Source organism: Lagenorhynchus albirostris, chromosome 13, assembly GCF_949774975.1.
Source record: "Lagenorhynchus albirostris chromosome 13, mLagAlb1.1, whole genome shotgun sequence".
NCBI lineage: Eukaryota > Metazoa > Chordata > Mammalia > Artiodactyla > Delphinidae > Lagenorhynchus > Lagenorhynchus albirostris.
In genome coordinates this window covers 35991708-36010065 of record NC_083107.1, presented here as the reverse complement: position 1 = coordinate 36010065, position 18358 = coordinate 35991708, and the positions used below count along the sequence as shown (strand labels likewise).

Below are 18358 nucleotides of genomic sequence, written 5' to 3'. Positions count from 1 at the left end.
TATACATGCACCCCCTATGTTCATAGCAGCACTATTTACAATAGTCAAGATATGGACATAATCCAAATGTCCATCGATAGATGAATGGGTAAAGAAGATGTGATACGTGTATACGTACGTGTATGTGTATATATATATTTACACACACACACACACACACACACACACACACAATGGAATATTACTCAGCCATGAAAAACAATGAAATAATGCCATTTGCAGCAACATGGATGGATCTGGAGATTATCAAACTAAATGAAGTAAGTCAGAGAGAGAGAGACAAATACCATATGATACCACTTTATGTGGAATCTAAAATATGACACAAAAGAACAAATCTATGAAACAGACTTACAGACATAGAGAACAGAACTGTGGTTGCCAAGGGGTGGGGGGAGGAAAGGATTGAGAGTGTGAGATTAGCAGATTCAAACTATTATATATAGGATGGATAAAGAACAAGGTCCTACTGTATAGCACAGGGAACTATATTCAATATCTTGTGATAAACCATAATGGAAAAGAATATGAATAAGAATATATGTATAACTGAATCACTTTGCTGTACAGTAGAAATTAACACAACATTGTAAACCAACTATGCTTCAATAAAATTAAAAAAAACCAAAAAACCATCAAGTTGCCAAACAATGTTTTAATATGCTACTAAAACACTAAAACAGAAGTTTTATTTAAAAACAGGGATATAGATGAATATATATGCATCTTTAGTTTTATATATATATATATATATATAGTGTGTATATATATTTATATATATACTATAAATGAAGGATAAAACCAAAAGTGACGACCTCACTTTTGGTGAGGAAGGACTAAGAAGATGTGACCCTAACCAGGAGAAAAAATGGTCACTTGAAACAGACCCAAATGAACTAATGGTTCACAGGAAACACAGGAGACAGAGGAACATATTAATAAGCACTCCAAAGATATGAGGTTGGCACATGTCAAAATATGAGAAACTCTATAGGGCAAATGGTTCAGTTTATTCAACAGCAAAACTGCAAAACAAGTGGGGAAAAGAGAGAAAGCCGGAAGTCAGATTAAAATAAACCACTGAGGGACTTTACTGGTGGCACAGTGGTTAAGAATCCGCCTTCTAGGGCAGGGTACATGGGTTCAATCCCTGGTCCGGGAAGATCCCACATGCGGTGGAGCAACTAAGCCCATGTGCCACAACTAGTGAAGCCTGTGGGCCTAGAGCCCGTGTTCCGCAACAAGAGAAGCCACCGCAACGAGAAACCCGCCCACCACAACGAAGAGTAGCCCCAGCTCACTGCAACTGGAGAAAGCCCACGTGCAGTAACAAAGACCCAACACAGCCAAAAAATAAATAAATAAATAAATAAATAAAATTTTAAATAAATACAAAAAAGAAAAAAAATAGACTTTAAACCACTGAGGCACATCAACCAAATGTAACGTTGGACCTGGTTGATCCTGAGATACAACTTCTAGATTTTTTAAAATAAATACTTCTGGAGATAACAGAGAAATCTGAACATCAATTGGATTATTTGATGATATTAAGGGGAGAGACTTCCCTGGTGGTCCAGTGGTTAAGAATCTGCCCTGCAATGCAGTGGATGCTGGTTACATCCCTGGTTGGGGAACTAGGATCCCACATGCCACAGGGCAGCTAAGCCTGCGCGCCGCAACTAGAGAGCCTGCGTGCTGCAACGAGAAAGCCGACGCACTCTGGAGCTCGCACACCACAACTACAGAGCCCACTCACTCTGGAGCCCGTGAGCCACAACTACTAAGCCTGCGTGCCACAACTAGAGAGAAGCCTGTGTACCGCAACAAAAGATCCCACATGCTGCACCTAAGACCTGATGCAGCCAATAAATAAATAAAATAAGAAACTAAGAGGAATTTCTTTAGATTTAATAATAGTATTGTGATGATGTTTCTTTAAAAAAAACAACAAAACTTCTCTTTCAGAGATATATAATGAAGCATTTAAAGTAAAATAATACGTTGCTTCAAAATAATCCAAAATGGGATGTAGGGTGGTTGGAAATATAAACGAAAACTGCTTGGTCATGTATAGGTACTTGTTGAAGTTAGGTGATTGGTATATGGCAGTTCATTATTTTATTCCGTTTTTTATCCATGATAAAAATAAATTCAAAACAAAATTAATAGTATCCTTCTCTTTAAAAACAAATTTCCTTTGCCGTAATTATGTCCTTTTCAATCCTAGTTTGTGTGTGTGTGTGTTTGTCTTCTTTTTCTATGCCTTGATGATATTTTTCTAAACTATTATCTTACAGGTCTTTTCTAGAAAATGGCTTTGATTTTATTGAGAAATTCTACTTTAAAAAATTTAATTCTTTTATCTTCATTAATTTCATTTCTCTACATTCTTTGGATTTATTTGTCTTTGTTCTCTTGAGATGAAAGCACAGGTCATTTATTTTCAATCTTTTAAAAAAAATAATGAATTTAAGGCTATGAAATTTCTTCTGAGTATTACTGCTTTGGCTGCAAGCCACAGACCTTGATATGTAATATTTTCATTGCCATTAAGTTATAATTTCCACTTTGAGATCACTTTTAGCCAAAGAGTTATTAATAAGTATGTTGTTAAATTTGGGGGCACATGTTATTTTTTATCAGGGTGATCTTTTTTTAAAAATTTTATTTATTTATTTTTGGCTGCGTTGGGTCTTCACTGCTGTGCATGGGCCTTCTCTAGTTGTGGTGAACGGGGGCTACTCTTTGTTGTGGTGCACAGGCTTCTCATTGCAGTGGCTTCTCTTGTTGTGGAGCATGGGCTCTAGGCACGTGGGCTCAGTAGCTGTGACTTGTGGGCTCTAGAGTGCAGGCCCAGTAGTTGTGGTGCACAGGCTTAGTTGCTCTGTGGCATGTGGGATCTTCCCGGACCAGGCCTCCAACCCGTGTCCCCTGCACTTGCAGGTGGATTCTTTTCTTTTTTTTTTTTTGCGGTACACAGGCCTCTCACTGCTGTGGCCTCTCCCATTGAGGAGCGCAGGCTCCGGACGCGCAGGCTCAGCGGCCATGGCTCACAGGCCCAGTCGCTCCGCAGCATGTGGGATCTTCCCGGACCAGGGCACAAACCTGTGTCCCCTGCATCGGCAGGCGGACTCTCAACCACTGCGCCACCAGGGAAGCCCTGGCAGGTGGATTCTTAACCACTGCGCCACCAGGGAAGTCCTGGGGTGATCTTTTTGTAGTTAATTTTTACTTTTACTGCACAGAAGTCACTGAATATGAGTTCTGTGGTAGAAATATGTGGAATATGTTGATATTTCCTTGGTGGCTTAGATATGATTATTTAAAATGACTTTATTAATATGCATTCTTTAATATGTTTAATAATATGTTTATTAAACATCTTCATTAGGTCAAGTTTTCTAATTATGTTATTAAAATCCTTAATATCCTTACTGTCTTTTTCCTTCTCAGTGTATGGTTTTCAGAGAAGGGTGTGCTAACATCCTGCACTTTGTGGATTTTTCAACTTTTCCTTGAAGGTTTTTTTTAAGAATATATTTTGGAGCTCTGTAGTTAAATGAATAGTGCTATCTCTATTTGATGGATTATTTCTATGATTATCAACTATGTTATTATAAAGGATCTCTATTAGTTATCAATTGCTGCACAACAAATTACCCCCAAAGTTAGTAGCTTAAAACAATAAACATCAATTATACCATAATTTCTGAGGGTCAGGAATCCAAGAAGACTTAACTGGGCAATTTGGACTCAGGGTCTCTCATGAGGTTGCAGTCAAGATGTTGCCCAGAGGAGCAGTCATCTGAAAGGTTGTGTATGAAGGCCCTGCTTCTAGATGGCTCATTCAGATGGCTGGCAAATGCAGTTCCTTACCAGCCATTTATCAGACGCATCTGTATCTCACTGCATAGGCCTCTCCATAGGGCTGCTTGAATGTCCTCATGACATGGCAGCTAGTTTCCCCCAGAGCAAGTGATCAGAGAGAAGGGGGCAAAAAGGAAGCCACAACACATTTTATTACCTAGTTTCAGAAGTCACACTTCATAGCTGAAGTTAGTTACTACGTCCAGATCACATTCAAGGGGATGAGAGGATAAGGCACCACCTTTCGAAAAGAGGAGTATCTGGGGCTTCCCTGGTGGCACAGTGGTTGAGAATCTGCCTGCCAATGCAGGGGACACCGGTTTGAGTCATGGTCTGGGAGGATCCCACATGCTGCAGAGCGGCTGGGCCCGTGAGCCACAACTACTGAGCCTGCGCGTCTGGAGCCTGTGCTCCGCAACGAGAGACTGCAATAGTGAGTGGCCCCCGCTTGCCACAACTACAGAAAGCCCTCGCACAGAAACGAAGACCCAACACAGCCAAAAATAAATTAAAAAAAAAAAAAAAAAGAGTATCAAAAATTTGAGCACATGCTTTAAAAGTACCTCACCTTCTTTTTCCCTTTTAATACTTTTGTCTTCAGATATTTTCTTCTGACAGTTGGTTTTGGAAGCATTTATTATATATATTTTTCCATTTGAACCATGTTATTTTGGATTTGGAGTGTTTTATATATGCAGCACGTACCTGGATATTTAAAAATCCAATTTTGTGGTCTCTGATTTTCAGTAGGTGAATTTAATTCATTGACATTATAATTACTGATGCTTAGACATTCTTGCCAGCTTATTTTTTACTTTCTATTTGCCACACCCTTATTTATTTCCTTTTGATTATTTCCTATTTGTTCTGTAATAATTTATCAAGTCTTCTTTTTTGTGTTTTTATTTACTGATTCTAAAGTTACGCCATTTGTATTGGTCTGTTAGGGCTGCCATAAGAAAATACCAAAGGCTGGGCACATTAAACAAGAGAAATACTATTTTCTCACAGTTCAGGAGGCTGGAAGTTCAAGACGAAGCTGCTGACAGGTTTGGTTTCTCCTGAGGCCTCTCTCATTGGCTTGCAGGTGACCACCTTCTTGCTGGATTTGCCTCTGTGCACATGCATCCCTGTTGTCTCTTCCTCTTCTTACAAATACACCTGTCATATTGGATTAGGGCTCCACCTCCACGACCTCACTTAACCTTAACTGTATTTTTAAAGGCCTCACTTCCAAATACAGTCACATTAGGGGTTACAGCTTCAACATATCAATTTGGAAAGACAGGGGGACCCAATTCAGTTCATAAAATCACTCTTCGTATTTTTCTGGTGAATATTCTTAAATTCTTAACATACTCACATCACCTTATTTTTCTAACAATACCTGGGGTTTATCAGTATTTACTTACTTTGACTTCTCCACTCACCCACCTTGCTACAACCTGATTATTCACCCTTGCTATCCCAGGAACATTTTTCTGATTCCTAGTATCCCCTTTCCCAGGGCATGGAGAACTTTTGGTGCTTCTTTCAACTTTGGGAGCCATCTTATCTGGACATTTAGGTTTCTGCTTTCTTTTTTCAATCTTATTTTGTGTGTTTTACAGTTTTCAGTGGATTCCTCACAGCTTCCGGTCTCTTATGTATTCTTGATTTGAATTCCAGTTATAAATTTTAACCACACACACATATGTTCCATCATTTATAGAGATGTGGCACAGGAGGGAGAAGTTGATGTATACACTCAATCCAGTGTCTTAAAACAGAAGAGGTACATTTCATTTATAGATTAATTCTTCAGAGTAGAGACTTCTGACTGGAAAAATTTGAACTTGGAATTCCAAGATAGGTTTGAGTCAATAGAGGTCAGAAAATTCTATATTCATAATATTGTATATAATTATAATGTATATAGTAAATGTCAATTCTTGCTTCAGAAGTTTACAGGTATAAAACTCTTCTAAATAAAAACAGTGCCAAAGAAGCTATTTTATGTCAACTTGATCACCAATTAAGTGCCTAGGAGCGGCAGATGTAAGCCACGCTATAGAAATAATGCCAACGGAAGACAAACTACGCAATAGTATCATGCCAAGGGAAGGCACAGATGGCTGGAGAGCAGCAGCTATAGGTCTTTTTATAGCATTATCAAACAGCACACACTTGACATTCCAACTGGTCCTGTGCCAATGGCCAAGGTAATTAGGGATGTCAACATGATAAAGTTCAGAAGGCACAGTCATCCTCATGCCATCCATATGGGGCCAGAGAATCAATCTTGGGTAGTAAATGACTGTCTTTTATGCCACAGTAATAATTAAGTTGGAGAGGTCACTTGAATTTTGAAAAGCAGAATAAGGTCCCAAAGACACAGAATTAAAAGTATTTCTGTGACCAACAAAAATAGACTTCAAAACCACACAGCTTCTACTTAGAGAAACAATGTCTAGAGCTGTGACAATAGTGAAAATTTAAAATATTCTCAGTTTAGAAAAGTTTCAAGTACAGTACAAAGATCTTTTTTTTCTGAATTATTGGAGACTAAGTTGCCAACACACTCTTGAATACATTTATTTCCTATAAATTTGGATATTCTCCTACATAACCATAATCAAATCATGAAATTAACATAGATAACATTACTCCCACTTAATCACTGAAATTTCACCAATTGTTCCAGTAACAATTCACAGCACACAGATCCGTTTCTTGATAGATTTAGTTGGTATGTATCTTTAGTCTCCTTATTTAGTATAAAATAGTTCTTCAGTCTTTTCACTGATGTGAACTTGGAATTTTTGAAGAGTATAGGCTAGTTATTAGAATGTCCCTTAATTTGGGTTCAATTGGTATTTCCTCATGATTAGATCCAGATTTTGCACTTTTTTTTGCAGGAAAGCCACAGAAGGGCTGTTGTGTTCTTATAACAATATATAAGGTAGCAAATTATTTTTATTTGCTCCATTTTGATCATTTGATTAACATGGTGTCTACCAGCCTTCTCCACTGTAAAGTAACTTTTTCCTTTTGTAAATAATACATATTTTGTGGGGAAATATTTTGAGACTATGTAAATAATATCCTGTATCTCATGAAACTTTCTCTCACAGTTACAGCATTCATTAATGACTGTTGCCTTATTCAACTATTACTATGATGTTTGCCAAATTGTGATTTGTTTTTTCATTTTATCAGTCCTTTTCTATTTATTAAATGGCTTTCTTTATTTGTGTACTTACTTGTATCAGTATGGAGTCAGGGTGCCTCATTTTATATAATGGATTACAGGTATACTCTGGAGATATTGTGGGTTCAGCTCCAGACCACTGCAATAAAGTGAATATTACAATAAAGCAAGTCACAAGAATGTTTTGGTTTCCTACTGCATATAAAATTTATGTTTACACCATACTGTAGTCTATTGAGTGTGCAGTAGCATTAGGTCTTAAAAAACATTGTACATACCTTAATTTTAAAATGCTTTACTGCTAAAAAAGAAAATGCTAACCATCATCTGAATCTTCAGTGAGTTGTGGTAGTAACATCAAAAATTACTGTTCACATATCACCATAACAAATATAATAATAATGAAAAAGTTTGAAACATTGCAAGAATTACCAAAATGTGACACAAAGCCATGAAATGAGCAAAGGCTGTTGGAAAAATGGTGTGTGTGATAGACTTGCCTGAGGTAGGGTTGCAACAAACTTTTAATTTGTAAACAATGCAGCATCTGTAAAGCACAATAAAGTGGAGGCGCAATATAATGAGGTACGCCTGTATAATCATCCCATACATTTTGATATGTTCATTAAAATTCAATTAAAAATATTTCCAAGTTTCTCTTGTGATTTCTTTGATCCATGAGACTTTCAGAGAAGCGCTGTTTAATATGCAAATAGTTGGGAACTGTAGATATATGAATGTTATTCACTTGTAATTTAATTCCTTTGGTGTCATATTTCAGTCTACTAAAGTGTATTGTGCCTTATTTTATGGACCAGCAGATAGTCCATGTTTAGTGAATATTCCACATACATTTGAAAAGAACGTGCATTCTAAAGTTGTTGGATGTGGATTCAAAAACTGTCAGGGTTAATTAAGTTGGTTAAAAGGTTCACTAATCTTTATGGATTTTTTTTTTTTACTAGTTCTGTGAATTACTACATTTGTCTATTTCTCTTTTTTGCTGTCAGCTTTTGCTTCACATATTTGAAACTCAGTTATTTTGTACATAAACATTTAGAATTATGTCTTTCTGCTGAACTTTCATTATCACAAGTGTCCTTCTTTGTCTCTAGTAATACTTCCTTTGTCCTGAAGTCTAATTTGTCTGATACCTTACTGTTTGCATGGTACATCTTTTTAATTTCAATTTATTGTGTCATAATAACTGAAGTGTTTCTCTTATACACAGAATATAATTAGGTCTTGCTTTTTATCCAGTTACACCATCCTGGACTAAAAAAAAAATTCAATCTCTGCTTTTTAATTGTAGTGTGCAGTTAATTTGAATTTAATGTAATTATAAATGTTTGGGTTTAAGTATACCATCTTGCTTATTTGTTTTCTGTTTGTTCTCCTGTACTCCCCTGTTTTGGGTTGAGTATTTTTTATGTATCTTTAAATTTCCTCTATTGACTTTTTAAAGTTGCATATCTGTTTAAATTTTTAAGAAAATCCTTTCAGCACTACAATACGCAATCTTAATCTGTCACAGTCTACTTAGAATTAATATTATACCACTTCAGGTAAAAGGTACGAACGTTACAGCAGTATAATTTCATTTATCCCAAACCCCTGTGATGTTAGTGTCATTCATTTCATATCTACATAGGTTATAAACACCACAATGTATTGTTGGTATTTTTCCTCTAAACAGTTATCTTTTAAAGAAATTTTGGCATGAGGAAAAAATACTTTTATGATTAATCCACGTTTACCATTTCCAGAGCTCTTTATTCTTTTATGTATATCCACATTTGGCATCATATTTGTTCTGCCTGAAGAATATCCTTTTTCTTATGGTGCAGGTCTGTTTGTGCTGAGTTGTCTCAGCTTTCATTTATTCAAAAGTGTCTTTATTTCATTCTCATTTTATGGTAATTTTCACTAGATATAAAATTTTGTGTTGAGAGTTTTGATTTTTTCAGTACATTAAAGGTGTTGTTCCATTATCTTTTGGTATCATTGCTTCTGATGAGAAGTCAGCGATAATTCCTATTAGTTGCTGATCATTTTATGTAATTTTTTTTTTCTGGGTATTTTAAAGACTTTTCTCTTCATCATTGGTTTCAATAGTCTGGATATGCTGTGCCAAGATGTTGTGTGCCTGGGTAAAGCTTTCTTCTATCTGGAGTTCACTGAGCTTCTTGGATCTGTAGACTGATGTTTTCCACCAATTACATGTATTTTAGAGCACTTGACTTTGTCTCACATGTTAGTTCTTGTTCATTTTTTGCAATATTTTTCTTTCTTTTATTCAGATTAGATGATCTCTATTGAACTATCCTCAAAGTCACTAATCCTTTATTATACAGTGTCTATTATTTTTCTAAGTAGAATTTTTGATTTCAGATTTCATATTTTTCATCTCTAGAATTCTTCCCCCCATGGTTTTTAATAGTTTCTATGTCTCTGCTAAGAATCCCTATATATTCAGTCATTATGTTCTTCTTTTCTTTTAAAATCCTTGAACATATTTATAATAGCTGCTCCAAAGTGCTTGTCTGCTCATTTCAACATCTGGGTCATCTCAGGGTCTGTTACTATTAGCTTCTCTTTCTCTTCATAATACATCACATTTCCCTGCTTCTTCACACACCTAGTAATGTGTGACATTGTTTATGCTCGACATTGTGGATGTCACATTTCAGGGAGTTTGGATTATATTGTCCTTCTTTAAAGGATATTGAGTTTTGTACTAGCAAGGCAGTAAATATGCGGTAGATTCTTTTGATCCTGTCAAATTGGTTTTATGATATTTAAAGGCAGATCTATTTCAGTTTTGTAAATAGTCTTAGTATGTGGTCCTTATTCTTAAAGCATGGCATTTCTGAGGTTTCACATAAACGCTCAGTGAGGTTGCTTCACTTTGGCTGAACCAGAATTAAAGCATGTCTCAGCACTCTGCAGCCTCTCCATTCACTCTCATTGTCACAGGAGAGGCTCTTTGATAGGCCTTGTCTACTTGCAGCCTACTCTCCCATCAAGGACCCAAAGGGAACCACCATGAAGACTTCTGGGTCCCCACTCTTCACACAGATTCTCCCTTTCTGGTATCCTGCCCCACAAATTCTAGACCCCTCATCATCCCTGAATTCTGAACTCTTATCTCTGGCTCTTCAGCTGAGTGATATCACTGGTCTCTGCTCTGGAAGTTGTATACAGGACTCATCTGTGTATTCTCCATTTTTTGAGGAATCATGGTCCTGCTGTCCTTATTGTCCACTGCCTAAATACAGTTGTCTCATATATTTTGTCCAGTTTCACAGTAGGAGGGCAAGTCTGAAAACCAATGTCTCCATTGGCTGGAAGTGGAAGATTCCCCCTTCCCTTACCTCACCAGTAATATTTTAAAACAGTTGAGCCAATATTAATTACATCATGATTTCTCTTTGTTTGGGTTTTAGTAAGAAACAGCCTTGAACTATAGGGACCAATGAGAAGCTGATGCTTTTCTAAAGGACAAGAGATTGGGGATGGACACAAAAAGTGTTACACCTGTCCAGTTCACATGACACTCTAAGATACAACTCTTCTTTGTGTCTCCCAAGATGCAGATGGGTTCTCAAAGAGTAGATTCATGGTTCTGGAAGATCTATCAATATGATGACTAGCATAAACCACATCTACCTGAAAGAAAATCATGCCTAAACATGTGAAAGTGTTCTTTCCTGGAGACATGAATGAGAAAATAGGGAAATAAACAATTGGTGCTACTTTTCTGTGATCCTTTTCATATTCACTGCACACAACAGACGCTTCCCTTTTACTACAGACAAACTTTAAGAGCACTTAATTTGGATGAATCATCTCCCCAATAAGCTGGGGTTCTGTAAATCGTTCAAGCAAGATCAGATTATCACGTAGATTGTCATTTTACAATAAGCAGTCTTACTGAAATCTTTGTGCATTTTCATAAAAAATAAAAGGGAAACAATAGCTTTCTTAGACTTAGTTATGGGTAGTTATCAAGTCACAAATTGCTAACTTTTGGAGAACTTCCAAATCTTTTGTTTATATAAGCAGTTTGGTATAATTGGAAATGACCTGGAGTTTAGAGTCAAACACATCTGAGTTTGAATCACGATTTTCAGTTTTCCTTATCAGTTTTGTCAACTATAAAATAGGTATAATAATCCTGTTGGTTAGGATTATTATGAAAATTAAATAAGATAACATGCAAAGCCTCTGGCATAATGCCTGGCACTTTGCAGATGATTAAGAAAAGTTAACTTCTTTAATTTTTTGAGCTGTAATGATTTTGTTCCTGATAATCATAAAGCACTTGCATGCCCTCAAGCAAGACAGACTATAAATTTAAGCAGGCATAATCACAAATATCTCCTACTGTTATCAAAGGAGAGACTTGCATTATTAATCCTACAAGATTAAAACAATTCTTGAACTTGAAGAGCTGTAAATTTTTTTTTTACTTTCTTGAAAATGAGTTAAAATAGGAAAAAATTAGGTTCTTCTCTTTAGTTCTTTTACTTTAATTGAGTGATAAACCCTAGTATGCAGTATTTTATAAAATTTCATTTGACCCATTTGGGGCATAAAACTGATGACATGTTATGCTTAAAAGTAGAATTTGTCACATTTAAGGTTCTTAGTGATTAATAGTTCAAACATAATAGCACACTGCAGGGAGTTATACAGAATTGGAAAGCAGCTAGTGCCAAGTTTAACACTTCACTCACCTTCCAAAAATATACTGCAGAACTTCTGATTCCAGTTATCCAGATAAGGATATAAAAGAGAATACTCTTACTGAGAATGACTAGAACAGCTGGATAAAATAATTTCTGAAATTCTGTTTGAAGACACTGGAGACCTACCAAGACAGTGAGTATCTGAAAGACCCAAGTTCCTAGACAGAAGCAAAGCCCAGAGAGGTATAAGCCTGATATTTGGTGCTGCTTTTGCTTTCAAAGCATTTGCCAATTTGTAATTGGTGTCCAAGAGCCTGAGAAACTGCGCAGAAAGTAGTGTTTGAAAAGTTGAGAAACTGCACAGAGCTTTAGGTAGAGTTTCAGGTACTGGGCTAAAAGTACAAAGTTATACTTCAGAGATTGCTGAGGCAGAGCTTTCAGCTGGGACTCCTGAAGGGCTACATTCTTGATAAGTATAAAGTGGAAATAAACCACCTCTCAGACTGAAATTCAGCTTCAAATAAACTCAACTCCAGAATAGATTAAAATGTTGTTTAACCTTTACCCTAATTATTTGCCAGAAACAAAAATAAATTCTTTCTGGAGAAAAATAACATCATATGCAGTCTCAAATTATCACTAAATTTTAAATATCTTATGTCCAAAGTTCAATTTAAGAAAGGAAAGAGATAAGAGTAAATGACCCCCAAACAACAGCAACAACAAAAAGGCCTACCAAAAAGACATTAGTCGAGGAAAAAAATACGCTAATGAAAGAAGAATGGAATATAGTTAATACTAAGAAGGCCAAGGATGGTTAAAGGACATAGAATAAGTCGGACATAGAAAAGAAACAGTTGTACTATTATTTATGTTATACTTCAATTAAATATTCCAATTAAAAGACAAAGCTTGTGAGAGTTGATTATAAATATCCAACTCTATATTGCTTACAAGAGATACAACTTAAATATAAGGAAACATGGATTATGATATATGAAGGATATAAGTAAACACAAACCAAAATAAAGCTGGTGTAGGTATACTTTGAGATATGAAGTAGGTTTTAAGGCAAACATTTCTAGAAAATAGAAGAATGTTTTATAATGATAAAGGTGCAATATACCAAGAAAATATAACAGTTCTAAACTGGCATGCACCTAACTACACAACCTTAAAACAAATAAAATAATAAAAAAGGCAAACAGAACCACAATCACAGTGGAAATTTTTAATACATCAGTCTGAGTGAAGATATAGAAGAATTGAACAACATGACTAACAAACTTGATTTTATATAGAATACTGTACCCAACAACTGTAAACTGCAGAGTACATATTCTTCTCATTGAACATGGAAACTTCACTATTGCCCATATAATGAGCCATAAAGAAAGTTTCAACAAATTTCAAAGGGTTGACATAATACAGTAGGTTAAGGGGTGTGTGTGTGTGTGTGTGTTGTTTGAAATTAGTTGAAATTTAAAGAAACCATGGGCAAAGAAGAATTCACAACAGAAATGTTAGAATTATTTTGAGCTGAATGATAATGAAGAATATGACATAAAGTGTCAGAACACAAAGCTATGCTTGAATGGAAATTATCCCCTTGAATGCATACGTTGGAAAATAAAGCCTAAAAAAATCCATGATTTAAGCATCTATCACAAGAAGTTAGAATAAGAACAACACATTTAAACAAAGTTGGAAGACTTATTCTACTGGATATAAATACTTAAAAAGAACAATAATTAAGACTGGTCTTGGTACAGGGATACAGACCTAAACGTATATATGGGAACCTGATTTATGACAAAGGTGGCCATGTAAAGCACTAAGCAAAGGACAGTCTTGTTAATAAACAGTCATAGGTCAACTGGATATATATATGTGTGTGTGTGTGTATATGTGACAGAAATTAACTTTGAGCCATACCTAGGTGGATCATAGGTTTGATTGTTAACATTAAAATAATAAAACTTTTAGAAGATTAAAAAAGGAGAATATTTTTAAGACCTTGGGATAATAAAAGATTTTAAAAACAGTACACAAAGAATACTAACCAGCCTCTAGCAATTACCCTTCTGCTCTTTATTTCTATGAAATCAGCTTTTTTCTTTTTAAGATTCCAGATATAACTGATACCACACAGTATTTATCTTTCTCTATCTGGCTTATTTCACCTAGCATAATGCCCTCCAGGTTCATCCATGTTATAGAAAATGGCAAGATTTCCTTCATATTTTGGCTGAACAATATTCCATAGTCTGTGTGTGTGTATATGTGTATATATATGTATGTGTGTGTGTATATATATATATATATATATCTTTCTATGTATTATATTTTCTTCATCCACTCATGTCAGTGGACATATAACTTGCTTCCAGATTTTGGCTCTTGTGAGTAATGCTGCAGTGGACATGGGAGTACATATATCTCTTTAAGATATTGATTTTGTTACCTCTGGATATGTACCCAGAAGTGGGAATACTGGATCATATGGTAGTTCTATTTTTAATTTTTTGAGGAACTTCCATATTGTTTTCCATAATGGCTGTATCAATTTACAGTCCCACCAACAGTACAAGGGTTCCCTTTTCTCCACATCCTTGCCAACATTTTTTGATCTTATGTCTTTTTTGAAAAAAGCCATCCTAACAGGTGTGAGGTGATAGCTCACTGTGGTTTTGATTTGCGCTTCCCTGACGACTGCTGTTATCTGTTGGCCATTTGTATGTCTTCTTTGGAAAAATATCTCTTCAGGTCCTTTGCACATTTTTAAATTGCATTATTTGAATTTTGGTATTGAGTTATATGAGTTCATTACGTATTTTGGATATTTAGTCCAGATCAGATATATGATTTGCAAATATTTTCTCCCATTCCATAGACTGCCTTTTCTTTTTCTTGTTTGTTTCCTTTGCTGGGCAGAAGCTTTTTGGTTTGATGTAGTCCTACTTATTTATTTTAGCTTTTTTTGCCTTTGCTTTTGGTGTCTTATCCAAGAAATTACTGCCAAGACCAATGTCAAGTGGCTTTTTCTCAATGTTTTCTTCTAGGAGTTTTGTGCTTTCAGGTATTACATGTAAGTCTTTAACCCATTTTGAGTTAATTTTTGTGAGTGGTATAAGGTAATTTTTGTGAGTGGGCCCAGTTCCATTCTTTTGCATGTAGATATCCAGTTTTCCCACCACCATTCACTGAAGAGACTATCCTCTCCCCATTGTGTGTTCTTGGTGCCCCTGTCAAAGAGCAGTCGACGGTATATTCATGGGTTTACTTCTAGGCTCTCTATTCTGTTCCACTGGTCTATATGCCTGCTTTTATGTCAGTACCACCCATAAAATGGAATACAATGTAACCATTAAAGTAGTGATATAGGTCTATATTTATTTTTATGGAAAACTGTCACTATAACATTGATGAATGAAAAAAAACTAGTTATAAATAAAAAGTTTAGTACGTGTGTACACTTACAGAGGTATTTTAAAGGATGTTCATTTCTGGATAAGAAAATTTCAAGTGATTTTTTTTTTACTTTGTTCTTTATATTTTATGGTATTGTTTTTATTATATTATTATTTACTCATAATCTAAATAGTTCATTTTCATCTAAGGGCTTACTGAATCATATAGATTTTGCTTACAAAATATCTTCTCTTTTATATTCATGTAATTCAGGCCATTTCAGGTCTTCATTATTTCTTGCAACTGGCATGTAAAAACAACTGTTGCTCTCTCTTAATAGTAATGACACATAATATCTGTTTAGTACTTCCTAGTTTACAAAGTACTTCCAATACAGTATCTCCATTAAGATTCAAAAACAATCTCAAAATGGATTAAAGACATAAATGTGAGACCAGATACTATAAAACTCCTAGAGGACAACAGGCAGAATACTTAAATCATGGCAATATATTTTTGGATCCATCTCCTAAAAGGAAAGGAAACAAAAGCAAAAATAAACAAGTGAGACCTAATTAAACTTAAAAGCTTTTGCACAGCAAACGAAACCATCCACAAAAGTGAAAAGACAACCTACTAAATGGGAGAAAATATTTGCAAATGATGTGACCAATAAGGGGTTAATATTCATAATATATAAAAAGCTCATACAACTCAACATCAAAAAAAACAAACAACCTAATTACAAAATGGGCAGAACTGAATAGCCAGTTTTTTCAAATGAGGACATGCAGTTGGCCAACAGGCACATGAAAAGATGCTCAACATCACTAATCATCAGGGAAATGCAAATCAAAACCACAATGAGATACCACCTCACACCCGTCAGAATGGCTATCATCAAAAAGACCACAACATATGTTGGTGAGGATGTGGAGAAAAGGGAACCATCATACACTGTTGTTGAAAACATAAATTGGTACAGCCACTGTGAAAAACAGTATGGGGTTTCCTCAAAAAACTTAAAATAGAACTACCAGCAATTCCACTCCTGGATATATATCCGAAAAAAACCCCAAAACCACTAAGTCAAAGAAGATACATGCACCTTAATGTTCATAGCAGCATTATTTATAATTGCCAAGGTATGGAAGCAACCTAAGTTTCCATCAACAGTTGAATGGATAAAGAAGGTGTCTTATATATATACCTTGGAATACTACTCAGCCATAAATAAGAATGAAACTTTGCCATTTGCAGCAATATGGATGGACTTGGAGGACATTATGCTAAGTGAAATAAGTCAGAGAAAGACAAATTCTGTATGATATCATTTATATGTGGAATCTAAAAAATACAACAAACTAGTGAATATAATAAAAAAGAAGCAGACTTATAGAGAACAAACTAGTGGTTACCAGTAGGGAGAGGGAAATAGGGAGGGACGATATAGGAGTGAAGGGAAACAAAGGGTTATTATAGGATTACATGAAATCATCTGTGTGAAACTTAAAAATTATAAAGCACTACAGAATTCAAAGATGCTTTTATTCAATTAAAAAACCCAACCTATGGGTAGGTACTATATTATTATCGTCATTTATATACATTTTAAAAAACTCAAAAGTTACTGATCTTGAAGACAACTTATGACCCAAATTCCATGTATCTACCATTACACCTTCCCATTACACCTTGCTGATTTGGGGTAAGGATAAACCCAAACTCTTTAACATGGTCTGGATATAATAAGGAGTAGAGTACATTTCCTAGAACTGAAAGAAAGCTGATGTAGCTGGAAAGCAGAGAGATGAGAATGGAGGGACCTTAGCTGCCATATTAAGGAGTTAGAATTTATCCCAAAGGTGACGAGAAGCTGCTAAAGGGTTTTAAATAGAGGAGTGAAATTACAAATTATGATTTTTTTGACAAGGGGTCTGCAAACTTTTTTTGTAAAACACCAGATAGAAATATTTTAGGCTTTACAAGCTATATAGTCTCTTGCAACCACTCAACTCTACCATCATAGAGTAAAGCAGTCATACACATTACATAAATCAGTTTGGCTGTGTTCCAGTAACATTTCACTTATGGACACTGAAATTTGAATTTCACTATCATGTATTTTTAATATCATATATTTTAAAGTGTTTTGATACTATTTTTCTTTTGATTTTTTTCAGCGATTTAAAACTGTAAAAAGCCATTTTGGGGCTAGATTTGGCTGGCAGGCCATAGGTTGCTGACCCTAATTTTAGAAGATGTTCACTTAGGCTACAGTGTAAAGCAGACAAAGAGGTCCTTTCTGGCCCATTTCCTCAGGTCCAGTACCCACATACTGACTTTTTAATATTCAAGGCCTATTGATATCATGCTATATGTCTTTTATCCATCTATCTCTGATAGATGCTAATGCAAAAAGAATATTCTCAGGTTAACCATTATGCTTTTTTGGTGACCCCTTTGCATTCAATGTGGTCATATTTTTATTCTTTAAGGAGGAGATATCTTGGTGAGAGACGATAATTTACATGTAGGAATAATCCTATTTTAAAAACTTTTAAATTTAAAGAGGTAATATTTCTCAGTATATAGGCTAGATGATAATTTAAATACTAATATGTGATCTATTAGAAAACATGATAAATTCTTTAGACAATTTCAATATGGAGCTTCAAATGTATATAGTAGAATCATGAGCTTAAATGGAGCTTTGTTTAAGGACTTAATGCTCTCTTAAGGCTCTTAATGCTTCCTTAAGGCAAATCTTGGGCTATAAATAAGCAAAGTTACATAGGACGAATAAGGATGTAGCATTTTGATTGTTCACGTTTACAAATAAAAAGGAAAGTAAAACTATTTCTCTCATTCCCTTATTTTAGGTTTTTACCTTTTACTAGTAAATATCCTTATGGGTTAGGGTTAGGGTTAGCCTATCAGCAGAAAGCCTATTTGGCTTTAAACTAACATGGAGACTTTCTTTATATTGTTACTGCCTAACTGAGACTAAATGCTGAAACAGATATGATTTGAAAAAAATTTATAAGATGGCTTTGATGATTATTTATTAATAGCCAAAGAAGCAAAAATTACAGAGCAATATAATAATACATTGAGAAAGAAAGTTTACCAGACACTAAATATTTAAATACTCATCTCTTCAGTTCTTTTCTTCGCTAGAAAAAAGACTGGGACT

General features: G+C 35.1%; 1 protein-coding gene across 1 annotated transcript in view; it reads right to left on the bottom strand.

Annotated features, from left to right (window-relative positions):
* Positions 1-18358, bottom strand: part of WDPCP (WD repeat containing planar cell polarity effector) — a 254644-nt gene that overhangs the window by 10436 nt on the left and 225850 nt on the right. The window contains exon 15 of the mRNA XM_060168956.1: positions 7113-7199. Coding sequence (XP_060024939.1) covers positions 7113-7199 — 87 coding nt within the window. The remainder of the gene's footprint in view (positions 1-7112; positions 7200-18358) is intronic.